The following is a 22,562-nucleotide window of genomic DNA, read 5'->3' as shown; positions in this document are numbered from 1 at the left end:
CGCCTGGGCCGGCCTGCCGGAGGTGCGGAGACCCGGGCCACTTCCGAGATCAGTGCCCTCTGATGGAGCTGGGGACAGTGGTGCGGGTCTCTGACCTCCCACAGGCTGCCCCCGACCGGGCCGGAGCGTACCGGATACCGTAAGTGTCAAGGGGGGTACTCACCAAGCGTTGGTGGACACCAGGTGTAATCAAACCACTATCCACCAACGCTTGGTTCAACCCGAGGCATTGGTCACAACTAAAACGGTGAAGGTGAAATGTGTACACGGGGATATTCACAAGTATCCGGTGGTGACCCTGACGATTAAATTCCGGGGGAAAAAGCATAGAGTGGAGGCCGCGGTTAGTTCCCGCCTCACCCATCTGCTGATTTTGGGGACTGATTGGCCTGACTTTAGAGCTTTATTAAAGGGAATTTGCGCGGATGGGTCCTGTATAAAGTTAGGGAGATGTGCAATGTGCGATGCTCTGGCAGGGGAGGCAGAGCCGGGGCCATCCTCGACAGCTCCACATCATAATGATGAGAGAGGGGGAGAGGCTGCAGCCCCTCCCCTTCTCAGGGAATTCCCTGAGGGGGATTTCCCTTTGGAGCAGTCGCGAGACGAAACCCTCAAACACGCCTTTGACCAAGTGAGAGTTATCGATGGTCAACGACTCCAGCCTGACATCGCCCTTTCATACCCCTATTTTGCAATTATAAATGAGCAGTTGTATAGAGTGACACAGGACACTCAGACCAAAGAGGATACAACCCAACTTTTGATTCCAAGGAGCCGTTGGGAAATGGTATTCCAGGCGGCTCATTATAATCCCATGGTGGGTCACCTAGGAGAAAGGAAAACACTGAACCGTCTAATAGCCCATTTCTATTGGCCGGGCATTGGCGGCGATGTCCGCAGGTGGTGTGCGGCTTGCCGCGAATACCAACTGGTTAACCCACCGGCCACCCCAAAAGCGCCATTAAGCCCTCTCCCTTTGAACGAGGTCCCCTTTGAGAGAATTGGAATGGACCTCGTCGGGCCATTAGAACGGTCAGCACGCGGACATCGCTTTGTATTGGTCCTAGTGGACTATGCAACGCGATATCTGGAAGCCGTGCCTCTTCGCAACATCTCAGCACGCAGTGTTGTGGAGGCACTCTTCAAAATAATCTCCCGGTTGGGGATTCCGAAAGAAATCCTCACCGATCAGGGCACAACATTTATGTCACGGACACTACGCGAACTGTACGAGTTGTTAAATATTAAATTGATTCGCACCAGTGTATACCATCCTCAAACGGATGGCCTGGTGGAACGATTTAATAAAACCCTCAAAAACATGATTCGTAAGTTTGTGCACGATGATTCTAGAAACTGGGATAAATGGCTCGACCCCCTGTTATTTGCAGTACGAGAGGTCCCGCAAGCCTCCACTGGCTTCTCCCCATTCGAGCTGCTGTATGGGCGATGCCCACGTGGCGTGCTTGATGCATTGCGAGAGGCCTGGGAGGAAGGACCTTCAAACAGTAAAAATGAAATTCAGTACGTTCTTGATCTTAGAGCAAAACTCCACACTTTGGGGCAACTAACACAGGAGAATTTGCTCCAAGCTCAAGAACGACAGCGCCGACTGTATGACAGGGGAACTCAGCTAACGGAATTTGCACCAGGAGATAAAGTGCTTGTATTGCTTCCCACATCGAGCTCTAAATTACTCGCCAAGTGGCAAGGATCCTTTGAGGTCACACGACGAGTGGGAGATCTCGATTATGAGGTTAAACGAACCGATAGAGGGGACGCTCGTCAAATATACCACCTCAATCTCCTGAAATTGTGGAGGGAGGCGGTTCCCGTGACGTTGGCTACGGTAGTTCCCGAGAAGGCGGAGCTCGGACCGGAGGTGAGTTCAAAACATAAACAGTTCACCCCAGTCATTTGCGGAGACCACCTCTCACCGAGCCAACTCGCGGAGGTTGCTAGGTTGCAACAGGAGTTTGCAGATGTGTTCTCCCCTCTACCGGGACGTACAAACCTCATCCATCACCACATCGAGACCGAGCCGGGGGTGGTGGTACGTAGCCGCCCCTATCGACTACCCGAACGCAAAAAGAAAATTGTTCGGGAAGAATTGGATGCGATGCTTGATATGGGGTTAATAGAAGAATCCCACAGTGATTGGTCCAGCCCAGTTGTTCTAGTGCCTAAGAGCGACGGGTCTGTGCAATTCTGTGTGGATTATAGGAAAGTCAACGTGGTGTCTAAATTTGATGCATATCCAATGCCTCGCGTTGATGAGTTGCTCGATCGGTTGGGCATTGCTCATTTTTATTCGACATTGGATTTGACGAAGGATTACTGGCAGATCCCCTTGACACAAATTTCCCGTGAGAAAACCGCCTTCTCCACACCGTTTGGATTACACCAATTTGTGACACTTCCGTTCGGTTTGTTTGGAGCCCCGGCTATGTTTCAGTGTCTCATGGACCGAATCCTCAGACTGCATTCAGCTTATGCCGCTGCCTATTTAGACGACATCATCATTTACAGCAATGATTGGCAGCGGCATATGCAACATCTCAGGGCAGTTCTGAGATCGCTGCGCCGAGCGGGACTCACAGCGAATCCGAAGAAGTGCACAATTGGACGGGTGGAGGTATCTGGGGTTCCACTTGGGCCACGGGCAGGTGCGTCCCCAAATTGACAAGACAGCGGCGATTGCGACCTGCCCGAGACCCAAGACCAAAAAGGGGGTGAGACAGTTCCTGGGGCTGTCTGGCTATTATAGAAGGTTCGTGCCTAATTATTCGGATGTCACCAGCCCGCTGACTGATCTCACTAAAAAGGGAGCTCCAGATCCGGTCCAGTGGACGGAGCAGTGTCAACGGGCATTCACGCAAGTTAAAGCCGCACTTTGCGGGGGGCCGCTTTTACATTCACCTGACTTCTCTCTCCCTTTTGTTTTACAGACAGATGCTTCAGACAGGGGGCTGGGGGCCGTACTCTCACAGGTGGTGGAGGGGGAGGAGCGCCCCTTGCTGTACATTAGCCGTAAGCTAAGTTAAGGGAAACTAAGCACAGCACCGTGGAAAAGGAGTGTCTCGCCATCAAGTGGGCGGTCCTCACTCTCCGATACTACCTGCTGGGGCGGGCCTTCACCCTCTGCTCAGATCACTCCTCACTCCAGTGGCTCCACCGCATGAAAGATACTAACGCCCGGATCACCCATTGGTATCTGGCTCTTCAGCCGTTTAAGTTCAAGGTGGTCCACAGACCGGGGGCGCAGATGGCTGTCGCCGACTTCCTTTCCAGGAATGGGGGGGAGTGGTAGGCAGGCCGGATGCCGCCCCGGCCTGAGTCTGGCGGTGGGGATATGTGGCAGCGGGGGCGTGGTCAAGCATCTCTCCGGAGAAAGAAAGCGGTAAGGGCGCTTACACCTGAGCTAAATTATGTCTAACACCTGTCTCTAATTTCAGTGAGCATGGGGAGAGCGGCATAAATAGAGCCAGACCGCAAGTAGACGGGAGAGAGAGCCTGGGCACCAGAGACCCTATTGTGAAGTCAGGAGTTTATTATTGCTTAGCTGAGAGTTTATTTTTATAAAGTAGTTTGTTTACTTTGAGAGTGAATTAATGAACATTGGGAAAGCCCTGAAAGAGTGTATTTGCTGCAGTAAGGAGAATAAACACTTACCTGAACCAGGAAAGCTGCTTCTTGCCTCCTCTTTACACTGTTCTAGGAGGACAATATGTCAAAGAATTCAAAATCCTCGGGCTCTGGAGACATTAAAAACACTTACATGCTCAAGCTGACACCCCTGAGAAGGCCACGGGCCTGGGAGTCAATTTGGTCAGAGAGATGCGGGAAATGCGGCGAGAGATTTTGAACATGTCGGCAATGCTGACGAAGGTCATTGCTGACTTGGAGGATCTTGCTGTGATACGTCGATCGATCACTGCCATGGAGGCGAAATTTACTGATGTGGTCACAAAAGTAGGGGATGTTGAGAAACGGATCGATTATCTGGAGTCATCGGAGATGGAATTATCTGCTAATCCGCTAGCGACCAAGGTGGATTTGGATCGTATCTGGGAGAAGTTGGAGGACATGGAAAACTGTAGCCGACGTAATAACGTCCATATCATGGGAGTCCCGGAGGGAGTGGAGGGACAGAATATGGTGGAATTACTGGATGGGCTCTTTCCGAGTCTGCTCGACATAGCAGACCAAAAGCTGGAAATCGAGTGAGCTCACAGAGTTCCGGCTCGGCAATCCGCTGAGGGAGACAGGCCCGATCAATTCTGGTCAAATTTCTGAGATCATCCGATAAAGATCTTGTGTTATGTGAGGCGAGGAGTAAAGGAAGAACCACAGCATTTTCTTGTTCCCAGACTTTGCGAACTCGACAAGAGAGAAATGTGATCGATTCAAGGAATGCAAGAAACTTTTACATCAATGGAAGGTCGCTTTTTCACTGATATTCCCGGCCAAATTGAGAATAGATGCTAAGGATGGCCATAAAACATTCACATGCCCACATCAAGAGATGTCCTTCATAAAGTCAATGGTGTGAGTAAGTCATCTTGTGGTACTCACGTTGCAGCCGAGTGGATCAGCTCACTGAACATTCGCTTGACTGTTTGAAGATTCTGCATGCTCTTTTTGTGCTGGTTCCGCCTAGTGGCTGGAGTTTATTTTGTTGAGCAACACATCTTCTAGACAGTTTTATGGATGAATCTACATGCTCTTTGTGTTTATTCTGCCTATTGGCTGGAGTTTGTTTAATAGATTATCTTCTGCTGTGTAATTCTGTCTCACAAAATGTGTATAGAAACACCAGACTTGAGCAATCTGACAGCAAGGTTTGGCGGGGGCTCTCGTAGGCGTACATGGACTTTTGAGTTTGGAGGGATGGACACCAGTTGGCGCTGTCGTGTGTGGGGTTAATGTGCACGTTTTTCTTTTTTCTGTTTTTTTTTTTTTTTTTTCTAAGGGATGTTTGGTGTTTGATTGTTGCACTAATGTTGGAATGTGGTCTTTATAGTCTTGTCTTTGACACACAATCTATTTTTTCTTATATGTCAAAATGTCAAATGTTAATATGAGTGGATTGTCCCTCTCCACGTGGAATGTGAATGGGTTGGGGCACCCCATAAAAAGAAGGAAGGTTATTGCTCTTCTTAAGCATAAGAAATATGATATAGTGTTTCTTCAAGAAACACACCTTTCTCCACAGAAAGCTGAAAAATTTGGAAAGATATGGGGTGGGCATTTTTTTATAGTACTGGCTCGAGTAAGAGCAGGGAAGTCATTACACTGATAAGTAAACATCTACAATTCAAATGTCTCAAACAGAGTAAAGATAAATTAGGATGAGTCACTATTGCTTTAGCTGAAATTCAGGGACAAATTCTTATTTTGGCTAATATTTATGCACCTAACATCAATGATCAGGGCTTTTTTATAGATCTTGAAGGGATGTTGCAAGCCGCTGTCACCACTCTTGATATAATATTGGGAGGAGACTTTAATCTTTTGATGGACTCAGTCCTTGATCATAGTGAAGCAAAAGTGTGCAAGCCCCCTAGAGCAACACTGATGCTTCACAGGATGTGTAAAAATCTTGGTCTTACAGATATTTGGAGACTTTTGAATAGACCATCTGGTAAGGACTAAACATTTTTTCATCAGTCCATAAGATTTACTCTAGAATAGATTTTTTTTTATATATCTAAGTCCCTCATTTCATCTGTCGTTGATTGCTCAATTGGAAACATTTTAGTCTCAGATAACGCCCTGGTGTGTTTAGAGGTGTTGCCACATATGAAGAAAAGGAAATCATATAGTTGGCGCTTTAATGCATCCCTCTTGCAAAATCCTGAATTCCAACAAATGTGGCTGAAATCAATGTCTATATGGAGACCAACTGGTCCTCAGTATCCTCTGTGGGTGTGGCTTGGGATGCACTTAAGGTGATTCTTAGGGGCCAGATTATACAGTATGCCTCATTCATCAAAAAATCCAAAGCATAAGAACCCATGGAGTTGGAAGCGAATATTAAAATTGCCGAGGCAGAGCTGAAGCGCCGAATGTCTTCTAATGGCCTCAGAGAACTGATCCGATTGAAATACAGATACAATACTATTTTGTCGTGGAAGGTGGAGTTTTGGCTATTCAGGGCAAGACAGTCATACTTTGAGTCGGGTGACAAAGCAGGAAAACTTCTGGCTAGATATATAAAACAGAGAGAGTATTTTTCTACCATTCCCTCAGAGAAATCTGCTAGTGGTGAAATATTTTCCTTAGCCACTGATACTAATAATGCTTTTAAAGAATTCTAACTTGATCTTTATAGTTCCACATCTTCGTCTACTGAAGAGGATATTAAAAACTTTTGGAACCATTAGAACTTCCTAAACTGTCGGCTGAGCAAAAAAATTCTCTTGATTCTGAGATAATCTTGGAGGAGCTTGGTGAGGTAATTTAAGGTCTCCGGGGCCAGATGGCTTTGCTGCTGAATTTTTTTTATCTTATGCTACAGAACCAGCTCCACTCTTGATAGAAGTTTATATGGAATCATTAAAGAATGGAAAGCTTCCGACAACCATGACACAAGCCCGGATCAGTCTGATTCTTAAAAAGAACAAAGATCCAAGCGTAAGAGTTTCCGTCTAATTACCCTGATCTAGACGTTAAAATATTGTCAAAATGTTTGGCTAAGTAAAGTTATGTTAAGTTATTAAGTTATTAAGTAAAGTTATGGCATCTTTTATATATATATAGATCAGGTGGGGTTTATTCGGGGCCGTAGCTCTTCTGATAACATTAGGCGTTTCACCAACATCATGTGGTCAGTGGCGAATGATCAGACTCCGGTCGCTGCCATCTCACTTGACGCCGAAAAGGCGTTTGATATGGTAGAATGGGATTATCTTTTTAAGATTTTGGAAATGTACGGGTTCCGGGATACTTTTATTGGATGGATTAAGTTACTTTATAGACACTTGGTAGCGGCGGTACAAACAAATGGATTCATTTCAGATTATTTTACTCTGAATAGGGGCACCTGGCACCTGGTTCAGTCTTGCCCTGGAACCATTAGCAGCCGCAATAAGATAGGAGGATGATTTTCCAAGGGTGATGGCGGGAGGTATGGCGCATAAGCTTTTGCTTTATGCAGATGATATTTTATTATTCATTTCCGACCCCACTAGTTATGTGCCTTGCCTCCACAGAATTGGGAATGCACGCTACAACTATTTTGACTGTCGTTTAAACGGAAGTTTTGTAACCGACTAGTCGACTAGTCTAAAGAGAAACCAACCTTCAGAAAACAGTAAAAAAAAAAAATTATACAATTTATTTTAAATAAAAAGGTTTTTATGCGACCCATTTAAAATACTTAATCTATTCCAAATCCTATGCTAAATTCTACTGAAAAGGGGCATTTACCTGCGACGTGCTCGCCTTGAATTATGATCATTGTAGATTAAATATAGAACATGACACACATTCACTGAATCAACATTAGTGAATATTTAACAGACATATTTATTGAAAACAATTTAATGAATAGTGCAGGATCAATGGAACAACATAAAAGCCTGTTCTAAACGGAAATCACCAAGTAAAAGTTACTTAACATATTAAAACAGTCAGGACATTGTTGAAAATAATTAACAGGTAGACTAAGCCAAATCTATGAGAGAGAAAAAAATGCGCTGAAAAGTTGCACGTACTATACGACATGCAGTCGTGCATTAGCCATTGATCTAATATCATGACAGCTGTTCGGTAAAGAACGTTAACCAATAACAGTTACAATGTAAAAAAAAAAAAGCTATAGGATAGAAAAAATAGGCCTGTGATGTAGCCTATAATAAACCTAATGTATTCTAAACATGACGTGCACACAGAATAAAAGATAGTTTAACCTTTTAAGCAGTCGGCACCTCGTTGAAAATAGCCTTCTTAATCAGCAGATTAAAAAAAAATGGCATACCTAGTCTAAAACAGTTCTTTTCTAGTCTACTTACTCAAAAGCATACATATTTGGATGAGCAAAATTAACACGTCGACATGGTCCGGTGAAAGACGGGACTTGACTCACCTGAGGCGATTATCCTGCGCTTGAAAAAGCCTGCACAGCGGAAAAATAACGTACAAGCATGCACAGATGTAAAGAAGACTCAAATGTGAAAACATCCACAGGGACTTTCAAACATTTGGAAAGCCGATTCCCGCACCACCGAAGTGATTTCATATCTACTTTGCTGAGTTTGCTTGTCTAGCGAGAGGGCATTTTCCTGCGCGTGCCGCGAGTGAGAGAGGGAAGAAGCTCGCGCAGACTGAGGTGAAATTAAACTCTGTATCTGTTCCAGAAATCCTCTTTTTTAAATAATATTTGTATTATTAATTCTATTTAAAATATGTAACATTAATATGATAGTAATTTAAGTGCAGCCTCTATAAAAATATAAAGCCAAACGTAAATGTGTAAAAATTATTATCAGTTTAATGGGGGGAAATATTAACCGACTAGTAATTCCAGTGTCGACTAGCAGCATCAGAACCGTTTAGTCGACTAGTCTCGCACATACCTACACAGAATTATTAATTCCATTTCTAAGTTCTCAGGATACAGAGTTAATTGGTCAAAACGGTTTTCGAGCGATGTGGGCAGGTGGGCTTCATTACATTTATCTATGATTGGGAAGGTTAAAGTTATTAAAATGAATTGTATTCCAAAATTCAACTACCTGCTACAATCTCTCCCTGTAGATGTCCCCCTCTCTTATTTCAAGCAATTTGATAGCATAGCGAAGTCCTTCATTTTGAATGGTAAACGTTCCAGATTATATTTCAGTAAGTTGCATAGGCCGATTGACAAAGGTGGGCTAGGTCTACCCAAGATTTTGTTTTATTATTATGCATTCGGTCTCTGACATTTGGCTCATTGGTCTCTTCCACCTGAAAGAGCCCCTCCCTGGTTTTGTACTGAACAGGAAGTTCTTGCCCCTATTTCGCCATTGCAAAGCATTTCTATCAAACTAATCGGAGAAGTTAAGTTACACCCCGTTATCTCACATTTGCACTCGGAATGGACAAAAGTGTCCAGAGTGTTTAATTTGGACATTTATTTAAATGTTGCCTTGAGCATATGGCTGGACCCAAAACTATGTATTAATATGTCCCCTTTCTGCTGGTCAGAGTGGCTTGTGAGAGAGGTTAATACACTCAGTGACCTATATGAGAGTGGAGTGTTGAGATCCTTTGAAAATTTGGTTCAACATTTTGGGATTCCCAGATCTCAGTTCTTTAGGTATTTACAGCTGTGCCACCTGCTCTGTCCTATTTTTGGGAGTAGCATGCACCCCCCTAAAGTGGCAGATACACTGGGACAGGTGATTACTGCTTTTGGAAAAGGTCATGAGGCATCAGTGTATTACTCCCTGTTAATTCAGAGTCTGGGGGATGGAGCTATAACTTCTCTCAAGAGATTTTGGGAGAAAGATTTAAACTTTTGGAGGAGGGGGTGTGGGGTAGGATTCTAAAAAATTTCAAGTCTACATCTAGAGATGCAAGGGTGCGCCTTATGCAATTCAAGATTTTACATAGATTCTATTGGACCCCCTCTAGATTGTATAGGCTTGGTCCGAAAGACACACCCACCTGCTGGCGATGCCAATCAGAAGATGGAGACACAACCCATACTTTTTGGTGGTGTGTTAAGATCCAAGAATTTTGGTTGAAGGTTCAGAGTTTTATGTGTGACGTATTGGGCACTTAAATTTCATTTTGCCCCAGACTCTGTATTTTAGGCGATGAAGCGGTCATTAATATAGGGGATAAATATATAAAAAATTCAAGTGCGACCACAGGAATATTTGTTGAGGGTCAGGTTGGGATTGGGAGGGGAAAAGGGAATAGTTGGGGTTAAATGTTGATTCTGTGAATATATGTTTTGCTTTTCTTTGTCAACTGTGTTAATCAATAAAAACTGTTAATCAGAAAAAAAGGCTGGTTTTATACACACAAATTAGAACATAATGTGAAGGACATCAATGATGATTATTTAGTTAAATAAAATTAGTGCAGAATTAGTGAAATGCAGTGGAATAAATGGCAACAGTGAGACTCTCCAGAATTTCCATAAGAGAAGATTGGTAAAAGAATAAGCATATTTTAGTTTATCTGTTACCATGTGTTCATGAATTTTCTGAATAGAATCTTTGAGGGAGTCGTTTTTTATCAGTTTATTGTATTCTTGCGATGTTTGTAGATATTTTTAAGAACAACTGCAAGTAAAATAATTGCATGTTTGTTGCCATTTGTCACAGTGAGACCCTATGACTAGAGACTTTTATTATGAAAGGACTCTTATTATGACGCCAGACTGTGAACATACATCAACATACATACACTTCCTGTTGTAACACCAAACATACATCATCTGTTTTGCGCAAAATAACACCGGTTAACGTAGATATGTTTGTACCACTGCTCGTGTGTATTGTTTAATATTGTTCCTGTCCCCATGGTGTCAGTATTTGTTCATTGGTTTAATGATTTATATATTTCGTTATGATTGATTCATGTATTTCGTTGATTCATGTGTCTTATGTTAAGGAAATGAACAAGACAATTATTCATGTTAAATGTTAATTTCTTTATTTCCATGTATCCACTTATGTATATAAACAGTTATACTTACGTATTGGAACATCTCCATTCCAAACAGTCAAAAACCGATCACAGTAAATGCCACCATTTTAAGTTCTCATTCCCGCCGATAGAAGGCACAGTACATTGTCTAATGTATAAGGGGGAGACCGGTGTACTGTGTATTTCCTGTGTTAAATATTATGTGAAGGATTAATGATTTATTTATTATTTTCATTTAAAATACTTTGACCGTTACTGTTACTGTTATATTGCATTTATTTGTCTTTTTTTATTTTCTGTGTTACCTTTAATTTCTAAAATGGTTTAGTCCAAGTAGGAGGGGCTTGGCCTTTTTAAGGGCACTCCTTAGAGCTGTTTGTGGCTCCTTGAGTGAGTTGTAGTTCTTAGTTCTTAGTTCTTAGTTCTTAGTTCTTAGTTCTTAGTTCTTAGTTCTTGTTTCTTGTGATTCTGGTAAATTTTCTGGCATAGCTAAAACAACCTCATTGTAAATAATGTACATTATTTTGTACAGTTTAGTTTTGCTAATATTTTTCTTTTTTGTGGATTTATGTATATATATTCTTGGATTATTCGTCTCTCACTGTAAATATCTTTGCACATCACTGGGACACCACCATTTTTGCACTCTTGTGGAATAAACACTCTGGAATTATATACCATCATCCTGTCACTTCCTTTTTACACCTCCAACCACCGGTACATTTTTAACACCATTCATGGTACACACATTTGGACTGCGACTCCAACAATGGCAAATCGGGCTGACAGCTGAGTGCTAATTAGAGGAAGACCAATATAATCGGTGCCGATAGTTGCTTTTTAGAATTATTGGTTATTGGCAAAATATATCCAGATAGTTTCTAATAGTTTATTTTTTTATTCCTTATTTTTTATTCTTCATCAATACACCTCATCTGGCAAGATACTGTATGTATATATATATATATATATATATATACACACACACACACACACAAAACTCTTCATCTGGTGAATAAATAGGCTATACAAATCTTAATTTGTTAAATACTTGCATATGGAGCATTGTAACGGAGCCAAGTCTCAATCATTTTTTAAACAAAATCCCCTGGTGTATTCCAGTCTTGTTTATAGTTAAAAGTCCCATGTTATGCACCAAATCGTAATTTTTCTGGTTATTATTGGAAATTTGAGTGCACAATAAACTGCATCTTGGATTTTATTCATTTTGGACTCAATGTCTGTGCCCATCATAGTAAGCAAAGACTAAGAATTATTTTATCTTTCTTTAGATTGGTTAATAAAAAACAAAAAACTATCGATCAATTAATTGGTTATCAGCCTTTTCCACCACCTTAGTTATCAGTATCAGCAAACTCCACTATCGGTCAACAAATAGTGCTAATTAATGTAGGACAATTAATGTAAACACAGTTGGTTGTGTCTTAAAGGGATAGTTCACATAAAGTTAGCATAAAAGTAATCCATAAGACTCCAGTGGTTAAATCCATCTCTTCATAAGCAATATGATAGATGTTGATAGTAATTAAGGGTTTGATTGTGGCTTTGACTCCTCTGCCCTCTGTATATCTGGTCTGTCAGTCTCTCTCTGCAGGTGTGTCACAGCTGTTTCCGCCGGCAGTCGAACCCTCACCGCTGCGCTCAGTGCAAATTCGCCCATTACTGTGATCGCACGTGCCAGCGCGCCGCCTGGGAGGAACACAAGCAGGAATGCTCCGCCATCAAAAAGATAGGAAAGGCGCCCAATGAGAATGTGCGGTGAGTAGTCATGTGATCAGTGTTAATGTGATCTGTTCTTAACAGTTGTGTGACTTTCACTCTAACTCGGATCCAGTCTTGCCGCTCGCATCATGTGGCGTATTCAGAAGGACACTGGTCTGGTCTCGGACAATCAACTCACCACGCTGGACCTGCTGGAGGACCATCTGTCCAAGATGTCCCCCGAGGACCTGAAAGATCTCAAAGTCGATGTGCAAAACTTCTTCGGTTACTGGCCTAAAAAGAGCAAGCCCATCGGAGAGGACTATGTGTCACATATGTTTGGTGTGGTAGGTGCAGTTTCATCTTCGAAATATGCACCATTGCGTATACTGTAGGGCTGGCTGTGTAAAAAAATCGGATTAATTGTGATCTTTATTTGAACAATTACGATATAGATTTTTAAAATCACACTTTATGCCAATTTATTTTTAATCTGTATGGATACCCAGCCATAGTTGCATAAGACAGAATTGAAATGAGACAGATATGTCTATGTTCTTCAGATAAACTGCAATGGTTTCACTCTGAGTGACCAGAGGGGACTTCAGGCAGTGGGAGTGGGTCTCTTTCCTAACCTCTGTTTGGTGAATCATGACTGCTGGCCCAACTGCACCGTCATTCTCAATCACGGCAAGTGAGTAGATGATAATTTAGAACAATAATACAGTGATCACAGTGGTGAAATGAATCCGCAGACTGCTGCTTCTGCTGGACATCTGGACACTGTTAGTGTCTGGGATGAAAGCACATGAGGGAAATGCAGAGCTTGTTAGAGTAAGTTATTCTTATCAAACGGCCCTTGTGAAATTATAACACAAGCTTGAGTAGGTTTGTCTCTTTGGTGCAACATTGAAGGAACAGTTCACACAAAAATTAAATTCTGTCATTATTTACTCACCCTCATGCTGTTATTTTTTCTAAAGGAACACAAAAGGAAAAAATGATTAAGAATCTTCACACAGCTTTTTTCCATACAGCAACAGTTTATAGTGGCCATGTCTGTCAAGCTCCAAAGAGGACAAAAAAGCATTATAAAAGTAGTCCATATGATTTATATACAGTGGCAAGAAAAAGCCACTGGCATCCAATTAATTAAACGAGATTGGAGGTGTGGGTTAGATCTACTTTGACTTATAAAAATCACTCAAACATTTTGAGTTTGCTATTCACAAGAAGCATCTGCTGACGTGGACCACCTCGCAAGAAAGAGATCTCAGAAGACCTACGATCAAGAACTGTTGCTTTGCATAAAGCTGGAAAGGGTTACAAAGTGATCTCAAAGAGCTTAGATATTCATTTGTCCACAGTTAGACAAATTGTCTATAAACAAGAGACAATTTAGTACTGTGGCTACTCTCCCTAGAAGTGGCCATCCAGTCAAGATGACTCAAAGGGCACACCGCAGAATGCTCAATGAGGTAAAAAAGAACCCTAGAGTAACAGAGAAAAGACTTGAAGGAATCATTGGAACAGGTGAACATCTCTGTTCATAAGTCTATATGGAATACATTAAATATTGCTCCACACCTGAAGTTTGCCAAAGTCCACTTTGACACCAACTTGATGTTTTGTGGACAGATGAAACTAAGGTTGAATTGTCTGGGGAAAACACACAGCACAACGTATGGTGTAAAAAGGACACCGCATACCAACATGAAAACATCATCCCAACGGTGAATTACAGTGGAGGGAGCATCATGATTTGGGGCTGCTTTGCTGCTTCAGGGCCTGGACCGCTTGCCATCATCAAGATATCCTACAGGATAATGTCAGGGTGTGCCAGCTGAAGCTCAGTAAAAGTTGGGTGATGCAGCAGGACAATGACCCTAAACATCGACATAAATCCACTACAGAATTACTTCAGAAAAAGAAAATCCACCTTTTGGAGTGTCCCAGTCAGAGCCCAGACCTTAACCCAATAGAGATGCTGTGGAATGACCTCAAGAGAGCCACCAGACATCCTAAGAATATGTCTGAGCTGAAGCAGTTCTGTAAGGAAGAATGATCCAGAATTCCTTCTGAAAGTTGTGCAGGTGTAATCCGCAGATACTGGAAACGCTTGGTTGAGGTTATTGCTGCCAAAAGAGGATCGGTTATTAAATACAAGGGTTCACTTACTTTTCCACAGTACTGTGAATGTTAAATGGCATGTGTTCAATAAAGACATGAAAGATTATAATTGTTTGTGTGTTGTTAGCTTAAGCACATTGTGTTTGTCTATACTTGTGACTTTGATGAAGATGAGATCACATTTTATGACCTTTGTGATAGAAACAGACTAGAGTTTGACGGTTATTACATTTCTGCTGATAATGAAGGTGGTGGAAAAGGCTGATAACTGATTAATTGGCCGATAGTTTTTAAAATCCTAAAGATAACCAGAAAGATTTGGTGCATAACACGGGACTTTTAACTGTATACAAAATTTAAATAACTGGAGCCTTTTATTTTGAAATGTCTTTGCTCACAAAAGAAAAACATTAGGGGAACAAAATATCTACTCTTACAATCATCTACGATATATAAAAATAGAAATACTATAAAGTAAACATTGTCATATGGGCTGATAAATACTGTATGAGCAGTAATTCATCAACAGTACATCATCAGTGATCGCTTGTCATAATTATATGGTAATCAGGTATTATTTCTGTCAAATCAACATGAAGTCAACAATCAAAAAAACATTTAATAATGTCTATTTTTTTCAATAAAATTCCAGTGTGAATAATCATGCATTAGTCCAATAGTGACGGTCAATCTCTAGAACAGACCCAAATTAAAGTCATTTTTTACCGAAAATCTGCAGCTCTCAAATGTATTCTCTGTTCTGCATACTGTATTTAAACTGTCTCGTTGTGTTCAGTAACGACACACAAGAATGCTGCTGTGCCATTTTTTTAATCTGAACATGTGAAAGAGATTTGAGAGCTTTGGTGGACAGGAGAGATATTCTGTGAATAAGAGTGTAAATTTGGGTCTCTTCCTCACACAAAACTATCATACGACTTCAGAAGACTTGAAATATTGTACACCGTCATATAATACTTTTATGGTACTTTTTTGGAGCCTGATGAGTGGTCACTTTGAACTACAGTATGGAAAAGAGCTGCATGATAACTGTTCAAAATGAGAAAGTCATACTTAATGAGGGTGAGTAAATTAGTTTTTACTATCGATCATCTGGGTAGATCATCTCTATTTGAAAAACTGCAGTGTTTGTTTGTGTCTTCCAGTCAGACAGCTCTGGACGCCACGTTTCACACCAAGAGAAGGTGCGTCAACTAACGTCTGCACTTTGACCCCGCCGCACTGACTGCATCATATCTCTGTCATGTCAAATTTAAACATTTGTGATTTTTCATATGGTACATCAGTAACACATAACCAGAAGTTTATCCACACTGAAAAGTAGCTACAAACTACAACTACTACTTTTTCTAAATGATTAATATGCTTTTTAACAAAAATACAAACTTCCCATTTGTGTTTTTAAACCCTGCAGATTGTCTTGCCCTATAGATTTACACTGTAAGTGCATTACTGTGAACATGATTTTTGTGAGGGACGAGTCGAAATGATGTTTTCTGTAATCAACAGCATGTGACAGATGGGCACATTGAGTACTGATACTGACTGCATCATATCTGTGTCATGTCCTTATTATTTTAAATGTAAGGCCAGAAAGTACAAAGATGCATAAGAGACAATATAATTAAAACATTTAGTGAGTGATATGTAAGACAACTCATTCTTATAATGTTTCTCAATATACTCATGTGTACTTGTTAATTTTTGTCACATGTCTTAACTCATTTGTCCATTTTGCTCTAGGCCTTCATGTCTATTTTTTTTAATTCAGTTTACTATGGTGTTGCATGTGAAAGCCCCCCTTTTACTAACACAAGTGCATTGTGAGTTCATTCTATGAATTCATACTTGTTTTGTATGCATGGACCTGCTGGAGTGGAACAGAGAAGACACCTTGAACAGAGAACCATCACTCTGTATCTGATCATGTTTGGGCTTATGAATTCTCGCTGTTTCTGTCTCTCTGTCAGGATCGAGCTGCGGGCTTTGGGGAAGATTGCGGAGGGTGAAGAGTTGACCATCAGCTATGTGGACTTCCTGAACGTGTCTAAAGATCGACAGCGTTTGTTGAAGCAGCAGTATTACTTTGACTGCAAGTGTGAACACTGTACCAATGGCATTAAAGACGATCTGATGACGGCCATCAAAGAGACTGACGGGCAAAAGGTTCATATCAGTTATTAGTCCACACTCTGAAGAGATGGATGATGTCAGAGGAAGGAAAATACAGGAAAATATCAAACCCATTAAAGCCATTTTGTTCATGCTTAGCTCACAGAATCTGAATTAGACCCAAAGAAGTCTTCATTGTTAATGGTTACTTGATTTGTTGTCAAATCAGTGTACACAGTATTTTGAACATATTTTGAAGAATGCTGCAGTGAATGAGAACAAGATATTCACAGGGCATCAACTACTTGTGTTAGTGTCGCTAATAATATATCTTTGATAACTTCTCGTCATCTCAGTCAATGGAGATAAATATTGCTTCGATTGTTTTGTCTGCAGGTGTCTGCTGATGTGCTGAAGGAAGTGACAGACTTCAGTGTTCAGGCTTTGATTAAAATTGAACAGGCTCGAACTCAAGGAAACTTTCATGAGGTGACATTGTGTTTTTAAAGGCCAATTCAGAGAATACAGTCATTAGGGTCTAAATGTTTTTTGTCACATGACCATGGTAACCATGTTAGTTACTCCACCTGACTTTAATATATTTTAAAACAAAACAAAAATAATAGTAATAAGAATTATACCAAACTACCCATGCCAACATTTCTTTTTCAAAACTTTCAGCTTTTAATGAGAATAAACAATCTAAAGAAAGATCAAAGAATTCTTAGTCTTTCCTTACTATGACGGGCACAGACATTGACAGATGGTTACACCACATGACATCTTTGACTTTAAGCCCCAGAAAAAATATCAAAATGACTTTGATCTCAGAAATTGAAAACATGTTTATCATAGAAGAGGTGTATTTAATTACATACAGCTACAGAATAATCATCTTTTAAAGGGAAAAAAGCCATTGGAGTTTTATTTATTTATTTGTTTGTTTGTTTTTAGAAGAGAAAGACGTTACATTTGAATTTTGTCTATCTGCTAAAAGTTAGTTTTGTCCATTTTTAGGAGTACACTAGCATATGGATGTTAGCCTTAGCGTTTACAGACAACTATAATGACTCATACGATGATCAGAAGCCACAGCTGTATGCGTCATTAAAGAGTGATTTGAGATGTGATGGTGTGCTGTAGGTGATTAAAATCTGTCAGGAGTGTTTGGAGAAACAGGACTCTGTGTTTGGAGGCACAAACCTGCATCTGCTGCGCATCCTGAGCACTGCCAGTGAAGTCCTGTCCTTCCTGCAGCAGTTTCAAGAAGCGGCGGGATACGCTCACAGAATGGTGGAGGGATACACGTGAGTGTGTGCAGAGTAGTAAAATCTTAATAAAAAATATTATTAGATCTGTAGTAAAGCAACAGAAGTGCGTGTTTGTGGAGAACAGTTAAATAGGTCATCTTATGACTATCCGTTTTTTTCCATCAATTCTAAAATGTTTTCTTTTCATAATCTTTTAAAGTCCAGTCATTCTTAAAACACAATTAGACCCAAATGTTCATTTTCCTCCACTGTCTCTGTTCCGCATCTTAGGAAGCTGTATCACCCCAATAACGCCCAGCTGGGCATGGCCATCATGAGAGCTGGCGTCACACACTGGCATGCGGGTTTAATCGAGGCTGCTCATGGTCTAATATGTAGAGCGTATGCCATCCTGATGGTCACACACGGACCACATCACGCCATCACCAAAGACCTGGAGGTATTCAAAAATCAATAATTATCATCATCACTCATAAAGAGGAAAGCTTCATTTTAAAGCTCTTCATACAGAAGATTACTGGGTCTTCTAAATCTTAAACTTGATTTTTGGCTGTATGAAAAATTCTATTTTGTATTTTGAACTGTGAAATGAAAATAGTCATTCTCAGGAGATTGTGCCAGAAATTTTCAGGACAATTTGTATATATCAATAGTAAGTATAAATTGTAGTACTAGTTTTTGTTCCTAACCCTTTAGCGCTACATTATTTCAACCCTGTCACAGTAACTTTGAAATTCATATACTTATCATTTTAATAAATGAGTGAATTCTGCTTTTTTCATTTTGGAATGTCTTATAATAAATACAAATCAATTGTAATAACACCAATGGCATTTTTCTTTTTTCTTCTTATACATCCAAACAGAGTTGAACTATTGAACTTGACAAAGTCAATATAAGTGTAAACATCATGATATGCTGATAAAGACTGTAAAAGAAACATGTGAATAGAGTGATTTTATGAAACATTCTTTTTTAAACGGGAATGCCACAGGCAGCATAACAGGGTTGAAGAGAACGTGCAGAGAAACAGTCTGTAGTTTCTCATAAAAACATTTAGAAAAACTACATTCAGTGAAAAGTGAAAGCATGACACTTTCATTTAGTTGAGATATTTCATCAAAAGCCTCATTGACCTTTCTCAAAAGCATCATTTATTCAAAGTACAAAACGTTTCTGTGAGCTTAATCAGATTTGTTTGTGATAGTGCTTACAGTACTTTATTTGCATAATGATTGTACAGTGCAGCACATTTAAGCACAGCTTCTAATATGTGAAATGTGTGTTTTTCAGGCGATGCGGACACAGACAGAGATGGAGCTGCGCTTGTTCAAACAGAACGAGTATGTTTATCACAGCATGAGGGAGGCCATGCTCACCAATAAACCCATGACAGTCGCTGGTGAACACGTGCAAATCAAAGCCGCTTCATAGACCTTCACATTTCACATGTATTACAGTAATCTTATATCTTTATTTACATCAAACATAAAACAATGTGCCTGAATATGCTTGATTTCACTATCTGTAATAAAAGCATTTCCAACAGATCAGATTGTCTTGTTTTGACTCAAGTTAAGATGCATTTTGTGGTTCATTTGCAATCATTAGGAGATGCGTTTGCTGATCCTCTTGTACACAATGCCATCAAAGGTCATGGTCTGAAACAATACACATCTCAATGTCATACGTTTGTAAAGCAAGGGGAATAGACATCATTACTCAAATGGGTTTTGAGGTACATGAGAGTAAATGACAGAACTTTGATTTGTGGGTGAACGATCACTTTAAGCAGCTCAAACTGGTTCAGTGTTCAGTGTTCACTCACATTACTGATGATGTCTTCATTCAGCTCAGTAACAGATTCAATCCCCTTCAGAAACACTGTCAGTTTATTCCCCTCCATGTGAACTATAGTCTGACACAAATAGAGACATGAAGCTCTTACTGTAAATACAGATGAAAAACAACAACCTTTATCTAAATCTTTAATATCTGGGGAAACTCACAAAACCTGTCAAGAATGTGTTCAGGTCATATTTCACCCCAAAATTAAATGAGAAAGAAGGATCGTTTGCAAAAAGATCATAAAACCTACTTAAACACCATTAAGATCTTTTGCGTCATCACATTATTTCATATTTAACCCTTAAATGCATGGGTGTTTCACCAAACATTACATACTGTACCAAGAGTTTTTAAAGACCCGGCACATAGATCTATCACAAAATGGATATACAAAATTCGGACAGACAGACAGGCAGATGATAGATAGATAGATAGATAGATATAGAGTGTAAAAAATAAAATAAATACAATGCAATTTCGGCATTTTTTTTATTGTTACACTTTTCACAAGAGAAAGGTTGAGGAATCGGAGTGGAATGTTCTGGGTCATTTAAAGGTTAAAGCATTTTTCCTCAATTCTCAGTAGCCTGTTGAAATGCAAATAATCTCTCATTACTTCTAAATTCTCATTACTGTAGGGCAAAAAATAATGATATATTATTTAAATTATACAGTATTTATACATTATGAAAGTTCTTGTGCTGTCTTCAATTAATGCTGATAAATAAAACTTTCATTTAATTGCATTACAGTATATTTTTTTTTACTGTAACAATACAAATGACACAATTGTCATAAAAAAATAATATCACAATGCCAAAAAACTTAATGGTCCTAAAATAGGCTTTATTTTCTTTATGCAAAATATAGCCTACAGTATATACAGTATTTCTTTTTTTCTTTTTAATTTTTTTATGTGACTACTGTGTCAGTGATATTTCAAATAATTCTGCATATGATATAATAATATGACTGGTAATGTGTCCCAGTAGATTGATGTTACTCACTTTGGCTTTTCCTCCAGTGAAAGTCTCCAGTTCACACTCTTCACCCACAGTAAACAAGTACACAATCACTTTAGTTCCTGCCATCACGGTGACATTAAAGTCATTTCCGATCTGCTGTATGTCGGTGATGCTCTTGATGTCTTTACCTTTCTCAATCTCATCATCCGGCAGGCCTGACACATTTTCACAAACAATGAAACAGATGTCAAGTGTTTGACTCATGTTTGCGTTAAATGTTCAGATCAAAATTCTCATGATGGGTTTGTTTGTCACTTACCAATCGCCTTCATAAAAGCTTCAAAGTTCTCGTGTGACTCCAGCTGATATTTCCCACTGAAATCCATCACAAACTACAAATATGAATCACAAAAATGTATTGCCATTGATTGACATGTCATTGATCTGATCTCAGCAGATAATTCAAACATAAAGTGTACTCAATGAAATTAACTTGATTTATGACTAAGGAAGAAAAGCGCTGTTAATTACTGTACAAAAGTGAAGAAAAAAACTCTTCATTACATGGAATTTTCTTTGAGGACAGACTTACTGTTGATGTTTGATCAGATCAGTTTCAGGAGCCTCTTGTACAGTAAGTTGATCTGAACTCTCTGTTGGGTGAAACGGGCTGTTTTCAGTGTTTTTGTGCTCAGTCATGGTTTATTACAATAGACAATAGGATTATTCAAAAAACGATTATGATTACAGCCATTGAGAAAACAACTCCCACTCAGTAATGGTGGAATAAATGTCCAAAGGTTAAAGTTTCAAACACTGGCACAAATCAAGATTTTTCCATCAGTGCCAACAGCGGCTTGTGCCTCATGCATTCATGATCTTCACACAACTGGAAAACAGTCTTGAAACTAAAAAGTCATTTTTATCAGTGTGTAAAAACATGTTCTCTGTGATCAATAACGTGTAGTAAAAACCCTGTTTAAACCAGCCTAAGACACACACAGCTTTCTCACGCACTGAATCATTTGTAGCAGTTTCTCACTCAGTAAGCAGTACCGGGATACTATAGAACACTGAGAGCAAAAAGAGCACTGGATGATATTTACCTACGATTCATTGAAACAAACTCCAAAATGCATCCTATCTTTTGAAGATGGTCTTTATAAAGTTCAACACAGCTCATGAACAATTCAAAGCTGTAAACACATATTAAAATCAATCTTATTTAAAATCAAATCCATCTGATACTATTACTGTAGCATGTTACTGCCACAGCAGGCTGCTTTTTCTAAAAGTAAGTTTAAGAAACTTGCGCTGTGTGGGGGCCTGGGTAGCTCAGTGGTAAAAGACGCTAGCTACCACCCCTGGAGTTCACTAGTTCAAATCCCAGGGTGTGCTGAGTGACTCCAGCCAGGTCTCCTAAGCAACCAAATTGGCCCGGTTGCTAGTGAGGGTAGAGTTACATGGGGTAACCTCCTCGTGGTCGCTATAATGTGGTTCGTTGTCAGTGGGGCGCGTGGTGAGTTGAGCGCGGATGGCATGAAGCCTCCACACGTGCTATGTCTCCGTGGCAACGTGCTCAACAAGCCACGTGATAAGATGCGCAGGTTGATGGTCTCAGACGTGGAGGCAACTGGGATGCGTCCTCCGCCACCCGGATTGAGGCAAATCACTATGCGACCACGAGGACTTAAAAAAAGCTCACTAGGAATTGGGCATTCCAAATTGGGTGAAAAAGGGGAAAAATCCAAAAAAAAAAGAGAAAAAGAAAAAGAAACTTGCGCTGTTTCTTGTGAACAAGTCTTGTAGAAATGCTTTGTAGCCCACAGCTACATTTACGTCACACAAT

The 22,562-nt window shown here is 40.2% G+C and overlaps 2 protein-coding genes across 2 annotated transcripts in view; one reads left to right on the top strand and one right to left on the bottom strand.

Annotated features, from left to right (window-relative positions):
- LOC127422792 (histone-lysine N-methyltransferase SMYD1-like) overlaps positions 1-19,448 on the top strand; it is a 29,604-nt gene extending 10,156 nt beyond the window's left edge. The window contains exons 2-10 of the mRNA XM_051666572.1: positions 12,247-12,423; positions 12,500-12,713; positions 12,930-13,060; positions 15,663-15,701; positions 16,488-16,683; positions 17,026-17,118; positions 17,773-17,936; positions 18,171-18,339; positions 19,194-19,448. Of these exons, the coding sequence (XP_051522532.1) occupies positions 12,247-12,423; positions 12,500-12,713; positions 12,930-13,060; positions 15,663-15,701; positions 16,488-16,683; positions 17,026-17,118; positions 17,773-17,936; positions 18,171-18,339; positions 19,194-19,334 (1,324 nt within the window). The 3' untranslated portion in view covers positions 19,335-19,448. The remainder of the gene's footprint in view (positions 1-12,246; positions 12,424-12,499; positions 12,714-12,929; positions 13,061-15,662; positions 15,702-16,487; positions 16,684-17,025; positions 17,119-17,772; positions 17,937-18,170; positions 18,340-19,193) is intronic.
- Positions 19,369-21,377, bottom strand: LOC127422939 (fatty acid binding protein 1-A, liver-like). The gene is made up of 5 exons (XM_051666838.1): positions 21,306-21,377; positions 21,033-21,105; positions 20,756-20,928; positions 19,729-19,818; positions 19,369-19,561 (listed from the first exon to the last, which is right to left on the bottom strand). Exons 2-5 carry the CDS (start codon positions 21,097-21,099, stop codon positions 19,508-19,510), a joined length of 384 nt encoding a protein of 127 aa, XP_051522798.1. The 5' UTR covers positions 21,100-21,105; positions 21,306-21,377; the 3' UTR covers positions 19,369-19,507.
- Positions 21,378-22,562: the final 1,185 nt, after the last annotated feature.

This window comes from Myxocyprinus asiaticus, chromosome 3 (assembly GCF_019703515.2).
Source record: "Myxocyprinus asiaticus isolate MX2 ecotype Aquarium Trade chromosome 3, UBuf_Myxa_2, whole genome shotgun sequence".
Taxonomy (NCBI): domain Eukaryota; kingdom Metazoa; phylum Chordata; class Actinopteri; order Cypriniformes; family Catostomidae; genus Myxocyprinus; species Myxocyprinus asiaticus.
The sequence above is the reverse complement of the archived record's forward strand: the minus strand, read 5'-3'. Positions and strand labels throughout refer to the sequence as shown.